Source organism: Beta vulgaris, chromosome 3, assembly GCF_026745355.1.
Source record: "Beta vulgaris subsp. vulgaris cultivar EL10 chromosome 3, EL10.2, whole genome shotgun sequence".
NCBI classification, from domain to species: Eukaryota; Viridiplantae; Streptophyta; class Magnoliopsida; order Caryophyllales; family Amaranthaceae; genus Beta; species Beta vulgaris.
Genome location: NC_079204.1, coordinates 40,620,797 through 40,629,610, shown reverse-complemented (window position 1 = coordinate 40,629,610; position 8,814 = coordinate 40,620,797). Strand labels below are relative to the sequence as shown.

The 8,814-nt window shown below is 38.9% G+C and overlaps 1 protein-coding gene and 1 non-coding gene across 2 annotated transcripts; both read right to left on the bottom strand.

Annotated features, from left to right (window-relative positions):
* Positions 1 to 230: 230 nt before the first annotated feature.
* Positions 231 to 2,749, bottom strand: LOC104885218 (CST complex subunit TEN1). The gene is made up of 4 exons (XM_048641472.2): positions 2,475 to 2,749; positions 1,674 to 1,828; positions 740 to 890; positions 231 to 647 (listed from the first exon to the last, which is right to left on the bottom strand). Exons 2-4 carry the CDS (start codon positions 1,775 to 1,777, stop codon positions 537 to 539), a joined length of 366 nt encoding a protein of 121 aa, XP_048497429.1. The 5' UTR covers positions 1,778 to 1,828; positions 2,475 to 2,749; the 3' UTR covers positions 231 to 536.
* A 5,626-nt stretch (positions 2,750 to 8,375) lies between these two features.
* On the bottom strand, positions 8,376 to 8,482 carry LOC125496119 (small nucleolar RNA R71). The gene has a single exon (XR_008968832.1). It is a non-coding gene; the product is annotated as a small nucleolar RNA R71 (small nucleolar RNA).
* Positions 8,483 to 8,814: the final 332 nt, after the last annotated feature.

Below are 8,814 nucleotides of genomic sequence, written 5' to 3'. Positions count from 1 at the left end.
CCTCGTTTTTCGAGTTTCAGTCTAATGTGACTGATTTTCGAAGACCCTCGCAGCAGGATCCGAAGTCACTCTCGAAAGTGACTTCTTTGTTCAGTGAATCAGGAGAATCCCAGGAGGCTCATCAAGGACCTTGGGATTTCGTGCCTAGTGGACAGGATCTACTAGCAGTTGTACAACAATCTCTCTATGCAGATCGTCAGAGTTGCGTCTTTCAACAGATTTTCAATCGCATCCATCTTCACTCCCCATCGCACAAGACAAAAGTTATTCGGCCTGGACTTTTTCTAGTTAATGTTTATGTTACTTTGTTTTTACGCGTTATGCTAGTTTTTCATACTGTCTGTTGTTTCTTCTTTCTGTTTAGTTTGGTTGTATTGTCATTAGGTTGTACTCCCGATTTTCATTAATGCAAATTTCCTTGATGTCAAAAAAAAAAAACAAATGCAAGCCCTCCCGAGTCCCGAGGAAAAGAAAGGGGTGGCTGCCTGCCAGAGGCAAAGACTACTTCAAAAATAAGTCAGGAACATCAAACTTCTTCAGCTATGAGCTTGCTCAGCCTGAAATTCTTTCAAGAGCCGCACGGACTGGCGGTAGAGATTGAGGTCCATGCCATCAACATTCCTACCAACTCGAGCCTTCAGTATTGGCTGAAAAAAAGATTTTTAAAACCATTGCAAATTCAGAAAGTTACAATTTATCCTTCAAGTAATCCAAAGATAGGTTGCACAACAAGTCTTACCTGATTCTCCAATTCAAAGGAAAGTTCGCCTATAAACTGATAAATGGAACCCACTCGATAGTTTAGCTTCACATACTGCGTGTCAATGTTCAGTGTTGCACTTCCTTCGACAATAACTACCACAGCAGTCTCCACATTATAATCCAGTAGCCTAACAAAACAACACATATCACAATAGAAGTCTTAAATTGTGCTCAGGTTCATCATGAAGTACGTCTGTTTAGGTTCAGCATCAAGTGTAGAATGCACATAATATTGAAAACTCAGATACTGTTGCCAGAGGGAAGCAGCAGTGAAATCTTCAGGTCACAATAAGAGAAGATAAAGAGTATATGTCACTAGACTAGAGTCATCGGTACATGTACATTATCTAAACTTTTGTAGCTTTACAAACAAGAATTGAAAGAGAATCATTTTATTTTCTAGAGCCATAGAAGATCCTAATTACTTCCATCATTTAGCTGACACTTTAGAGCATCACACAAATAAAAAAGATCCAATAAAAGTATAACAAAAAATGGTGCACTTTAAATATCATATCACCTCCTAACATCTTCTTTGGTGTTATTGTAGGCAGTATGTGCTCCGCAAATAAAATACTCTTGCTAAAATACCAGATATGGAAACTAAAAGAGTTAAGAATAGTGATTTTCTGGTTAGTCTATAGGTGCATGTTGAAATTTGTTGTTCTCGTCTTTAGCAACACATATGATCTTGGTTAAAGCCAGATACTTATTTTGCGTTTGGTTACGAAGGAAATTCATCTACTTCAGAAACATTATCTTCAATACAAGTTTAATCAAAGAAAGCTGGAGTCTAGATAAGTTGAGGTTCTCCTGTTATGTAATTCCATGTTTGACATGACAAAATCTGCTCATTAAGCATACTGCAGTCTGCAGAGTGCAGAAAAACTATATGTAGAAAAACGACTCACTTTCCAGTAACACGAAGCGATGCCCCATTCTGGAAATGTGGAGAAGATGGTTTGAGCTCTTCCAAATTGACCAAGGCACCCGAACTCACTACTGATGACGCCATGGGTACAACAGTCTTTAAGTATTGACCTTAATTCTTACAAAAGAATGAAAACTGCAAGAAGACGACCACGACGACGACAACAACAACAACAACAACAACAACAACAACAACAGTCTTAGTCCCAAAATGATTTAAATTAAGCAGTCATAAGTACGGCATCAATGTGGCTACTACCCAGTAGATAACCATCTTATACATTCAGCAAATTTTAGTGAACCCACAATTTTCCAAACATTTTTAGAAGCGAAAATTAAGGGAAAAATAGAATTGAAAAATGCAACAAAATTTTCCCACTAAGTTCCGGTGGAATCTGGCAAAAAGCAAAGACGACGGCCCAACAACGACGACCAATATATGGAAACAAGAAAATCATACATACTCAATTACATCATTGCAGGGTTAAATAATACAAAATAATAAATTCTGATATACAATTCACAATTGATGAAACGAAATCACAGTGCAAACAAGTTTACATCCAATGCATCTGATATACAATATGTTTAACGCAAGCATGATGTATCGTTGATTCAATGTATTGGAAACAAAACTCGAGTTAAAACGGCTTAATGAAACCAACAATTGCTCCCAAAACATCGAATTTCGAACCCAAGATATTATGTGGAAAAATCAGAAAAAATAATGAAAATGTATGTGGAGAGCATGGAAGTATAATTATATATATAAGAGCTCAAACCTGTTTAGGACCGAAATAAAACAAGACCATTAATAGGGAAAATCATCTTCAATGGACAAGATGAATGAAGGTGGAAATTAAGAATGAAGAACTGAAAGAGGTTGACTATCGAGTTACGACTGATATGATGGGGTTGAAATTTGATAGATTTTTTAATTTGGAGAAGGATTCAAATTGATATCGAAATTTTCCAAAATTAAATTTGGTGAGAAGGGAAGTTGGAACGGTGTAGAGAGTAGAGACTAGAGAGCAGAGAGTAGAGACAAGAGAGTAGAGACTGAGAGTGATGTCTATAAATAATAAATACTCCTTGCTTTTGAAAGTACTTGCAACAATTGCATAGTATGTACCATTCATATTTTACACTTTGATTATTCGGTTTTTTCACCAGGTACCCCTGTGATTTTTCAAAATTCATAGGGTACCCCTGGTTTTAAAAAAATGCACAAGGTACCCTTATTGTTTCAAACAAATGTACGAAATGCCCTTAATGACTAACGGTGTTAAGTTTCCGTTAGTCATATTTACCATCTTGCCATTGTTAACCCCCTAACCCTAAATTCTTAACCCTAACCCTAACCCTAACCCTAACACCCTACCACCCCCACCACCCCAGTCCCCTTCCCTTTCCACCCCAGCAGCCCCCACCCCCTAACCCCAACCCTAACGCCTCATCTAACACCTCACACCCACCGCAGCCGCTCTGCCCTCCCCTCACCCTAACCCTAACACCCTAACACCCCCACCACCCCAGTTCTTCATTGATATTTTTTTTATTTCAAAAACTGATTTCGAAAATGGTTTCGAAAATGGTTTTCGAAATTGATTTCAAAATTGGTTTTCGAAAATGGTTTTTGCAAAAGGTTTTCGAAAATGGTTTTTGCAAAAGGTTTTCGAAAATGGTTTTCGAAAAAATTTTCAAAAATGATTTTCGAAAATGTTTTCGAAAAAGGTTTTCGAAAATGATTTCGAAAGTGATTTCGAAAATGTTTTGGAAAATGATTTTTGAAAATGATTTCGAAATTAATTTTCGAAAATGATTTTCGAAATCAGTTTTAGAGGAGGTGGTGGTGGTTCAGTCTACAGGGAGGTGGTGGTGGCTGCTACTAGGGGAGGGGGGATGTTGCCGGCGGTGGGGGGGGGAGGGGAGATGTTGCCGGGGGTGGAGATGGGGGTGGGGGTGGAGATGGGGGTGGGGGTGGGGGTCAGGTATGCTGTCAGGGGTGGGGGTGGGTTGGGTGGTGGTTGTGGGGTTAGAGTTATGGGGTTAGGGTTCAGTTAGTTAATTAGGGCTTAATTAGGGTTTAATTAGGGCTAGAGAAGTTAATTAACCCTAATGACTAACGGAAACTTGACACCGTTAGTCATTAAGGATATTTGGTGCATTTAACTTAAACAATAAGGGTACCTTGTGCATTTTTTAAAACCAGGGGTACCCCATGAATTTTGAAAAACCACAGGGGTACCTGGTGAAAAAACCCTTGATTATTTTTTATGATTTATATTAAAGGAAAAATATAGTCATATGAGATTTTTGTTAGATTCGTCTCAATATATATTTTTTTAATATCAACTTTTTATAATTTTTACTCATTGATAGTTGAAGATATTAACGTTTGAAATCATGCATCGACAAGCGTGAAAATATGAAAAGATTATACTATACGACACGGGGATACCAAAAAATAAAAATAAAAAGGGAAAAAAAAATCTACATGGTGACCTCCTATATTGAATTAATCTACTTTATAGTAAGCCAAAAAAATGATACTAAGTGACTCTAGCTAATTATACTTAGTGGTCTTGAATAACTTAAATCCTAGCTAATCTATCATTTAAGTAAATTTACTAACCTACCCCTGAGTCAATTATAATTTAATAAAAATTGTCCCATTGTCGATTAAAACTCCCGCCTTCCTTTCCTTCTCACCTTCTCTGTTCTTTTTTTCTTCTCCCTCTTACTCCTCGGGTTCCATGTTGACACAAGTATAATGCAGGATAGGGTTGTTCAAAGTGCGGTCTTGGACCGCACCAAAACTGTTTTTTCACAGTCTGAGTTGGTTTGTGGTTTAAAAAACGTGGGTTAGTTTGATATTTCAAGCAAACTGCGGTTTGCGGGGTGGGTTTGAATTTTTGTAAACCAAAACTGTATCGAAAACCGCAAATTTATGATTTACAATGTTTATCTTTTTTTGATTTTTTTTGAACACTTGATAAACTCATAGGCATACGAGTATATGGGTTAATATAACTATACAAGTTAATACGAGTATTAGGTTAGGTCTTTACACTCATTACTCATCACTCACCTAGTCATTTGCTCCTCTTTGCAATCCCCTATATCCCTCACTTATCTACTCCTCCGACCTCCACTCATTTGCTTTGTAATTATTATCTAGTTCTAGATAATTATGTATTCGTTTATCAACAACTTTGTATCATCTTTTTTATTTCTTAGATTACAAAACTCATATCGCGGAGGAAAATATGATTAAACTGCAAACCGCACTACACCAAACTATTTTGCGTGGTCCGGTTTGGGTTTGTTTAGGAAAATGTTTGCTGCAGTTTGGGTTGGTAAAATGTCAAACCGTATATTTGTGGTTTGGTTTAGGTTACATACCAAATTGCACCAACCCAACCCCATAAACAGTCCTAGCAGGAACAACCTACCAAAGAAGAGAGTACTTGACACAAGCACTTCAATCAAGTTCTTGGCTCTCTGACGAACATATCGACATAAGCGCCAATCCAGATAGTCAAAAATTTTGACAGTTCAACTAAACAATCTTAGTGTAGACACAAATCTCTAATAGTAAAATGCAAGGTTTCCTACAGATATGAGTTCAACACATATTCTAGTGCATTTAAAATAATTTAATCCTCTGTTTACGAGTGATTTGAATGTAATTGAATTAGGACTTGCACCAGTCTTAGAAGCAAATGTATACAACCTTACCATATGATAACAAAGGAAGAAAAGTTCTGCAACTTAGTTTCTATCAAATGAAAATTTTAGCAAGTTCAATAGGTCAAGCTCAATAATATTTTAATTAGATATGTTAGATTTTGCATAACCTGCTCAAACATTACACTAATCAATGGCATGTTCATGTATTCCATATATACCAAAACAATAGAGATAAATTTTAGGGGGCGTTTGGCTGGAAGAGAAAAAAAACGAAAGGAATCAAGTAAGGGTTAGGAAAGGAAAGGAACCCCAAACCCCACAATTTACCAACATGTTTGGTTAGCAAGAGAAAAGATTACGAAAATTGAACCCTTCCCCTCCCCTTTTCTCTCTCCCTCTCCCTCTCCTTCTCCCTCTCCCTCCCCACCATTTCTTTCTACCAATTACATCAACACTGGAGTCGACTGCAAGTAATATACACCGGTACTGACGTCCTCCAAGCGATAGCCGAACTTCTTTTCTCTCCATCCTATATCCCAGTCAAAGGGTTTTAGTTGGTTTTTCTTTCTCTCTCCTCTTGTAGCTTCGGTTCGGATGTGAGGTTGGTGTTTTCAGTGGCGGGGGACGATTGTTTCTGTGGTGGGTGAGATTTCGGTGGGTAAAGGTGGTGGTCTCAGCGGGTAGGGTGAGTTTTGGGTAGGTAATGGTAGTGGTTTCGGTGGTAACGGTGGTGGTTTTGAGGGCTGAGCTGGGTTTGAGTGCGTAAATGGTGTGTTTGCAAGGTTTCGGGGTTAATTGGAGGTTATGTGGGGAGGGGTCAGATGGTTGTTTATAGTAGAGGGGTGGCGGCTGATATTATGGTTTTATATAGAGTTTTCTCCCCTATTTATGTGCTAAAAGTTGTGGTTATGGTGCTCTTAGGAGCCATTTGGTACTAACTCTCTCCATCTAGTTGTGGTTTGCTATTTTGTATTGAATTGTAGGTTTTGGAAGCTATTACCTACTTTACATGATTGCACAGTGGATTAGAGAGGTTAGATGCCGTGTTTCTAGATCCCGAGGATGATTTCCGGGACATTGAGCAAAGGAAGAACAAGAAACGAAGCATAAACTGACTGGCCCGACAGGATCGGGCGGCCCAACCCGATCGGGCGAAAATACAGATTTCATGTCTCTGCTGCGGGCCCGATCGGGCATCGTATGCCCAGTCGTAATTCGGTCTTCGGCCCGATTGGGCGCCTTAGCCCGACGTCGGGCGCCCAGCCAGCTGCTTCACCCTGCCATGTTATCAGACCCCCCGATTTCATCGGGAGGGTCACCCCGATCTCATCGGGCGACTGATGGTTTTTGGTCTTTTCCTTCGCTTTGGAGCCCGATGCCATCGGGCACTTTGGCCCGATCGGGTGACTCGAGACGCGTTTTTTAATGATTACGGGCCCTTCTTTCGAGATTTTTGCTATTGTTTTAGGGCTTGTATAAATAGAAAAATCAGAATTATTAACTCCTATCTAGTTTTTATTATTAGTTTTCTCTAGAGAGTGTTTCAAGAACCTTAATTTATGCTTTGTGATTTCAATTCAAGATCAAACCTTTTGCTTATTCATAGTTCAATATAATTCGGTAATCTTTCTTCTTTATTCTTTGTTATTTCTTCCATTGTTAATTATATTTTTTTCTTAGTTATTTGCCATGTTTCAAAGTATGAGTTTTTATATGATTCTTGTTATTGTTTCATGATTATGAGTGAGTAGTTCTATATCTAGAATTGTGGAGATCTATGTATGCAATGAGGGATTGATAGATTAGTTTGATTATCTTGTATTTCAATGTTTCCTTTGATTGATTCTTCATGCTAGGATTATAAGTTAGGCCTGATTTATATTTCTACTGTTGCAATACTGAATCTACTTCGAGAGGAGAGATACCGTATAGGCTTTCAATTATTAGGCAAAGTGACCCTTGACTATGCGAGAGCGGCTGGGTGATCTTTGAGGGAGGTAATGTTCGAGAGAAATTACATGTGCCCTAGACAGTTGACTTACTAGGTGGTTATTATTTATCCTGATTTCCCGAATTGTATGCATAGTGATCCATGATTCTAGTACTTTATTATATATTTACACCTTCATATTTAATTCTGCTATCTGTTTAGTTTAGTAACACAACCATTCATCTGATTTGTTAGTATAATATTAGAGTTCAGATACAAGTAAACTTCTCCCTGTGGATTCGATCCTGACTTCCCTGACTACTAGTTAGTGGACCGTAGGTTATTTTTGATTAGGTGATACGACTTTAGCCTTCAAATTTTGGCGCCGTTGCCGGGGAGACGGTTTATTTTATTTTGTCTGAATTATAGTATTAAACTAACCTCTACTCTGAAGAACACCTGTTCTTTGGAGCATCTCACGTTTGTTTTAGTGTTTTTGGTGTATGAGCAGGAAATTGAAATCTCCAAATCTCATCCCGTTCGATCCGAGATTGAAAAGACCGCTCGTAGACTCAGAAAGAAAACTAAACAAGCTAAGCTGTCTGCAGGGACACCCTCCCAAAAGACACCTTCTCCACCTCTTCCCCACACCAAGAAACCCCACCTCACCTATTACTCTCAACATGGGTGAGAATGTTACTCGAACCTTCAGAGACTATGCACAACCATCTCCTGATAACGTGCCTACTGGGGTACGGATGCCCACTATTGCTGCTACAAATTTTGAGATCAAGTCTCATGTTCTGAATATGGTTCAGAACAATCAGTTCGCTGGGTTACCATCTGAAGACCCAAATCAGCACTCTGCAGAGATTTTTACAGTGTTGTGCTACTCAGAAGCAAGCTGGTGTTACTCCTGATGAGATGAAACTCCTCTATTTGGTTTCTCTCTGCGCGATAAAGCTTTGTTCTGGTATATAAGCTGCCTTCCACCATCACCACCTGGCCAGAACTTTCCAAGATTTTCCTCATCAAGTGGTACCCTTACCAGAAAACTGCAGATATGAGACATGCCATAGTTACTTTCACCCAAGATCCTGGTGAATCTCTATATGAAGCTTGGGAGCGGTTCAAGGATCTGCAGCGTCTATGTCCTCATCATGGGTTGGACCAGTGGTACTTGTGTCAGATTTTCTACACTAGAGTTGATGCAGATACACGACGGGTAATTGATGGAGCATCTGGTGGGTTCTTCATGGATAAAGCAATTGAGGAAGGGTATGAACTTTTGGAGAAGCTAGCATCTAATCAAGCCTCTACCATTCGTTCCTCTTTGAAAAAGGGGGTAAACATGATGTTGAAGCCATTTCCTACTGTCTGGGCAACTAGCTCTCTAACTCAGAAATTGATCCCTGAAGTTAGGTAATGATTCCTCCCAATGAGTGTTAATGCGATGGCTAGTGCTTCTAACTATAATGTGCATATATGTGATGCTTGTG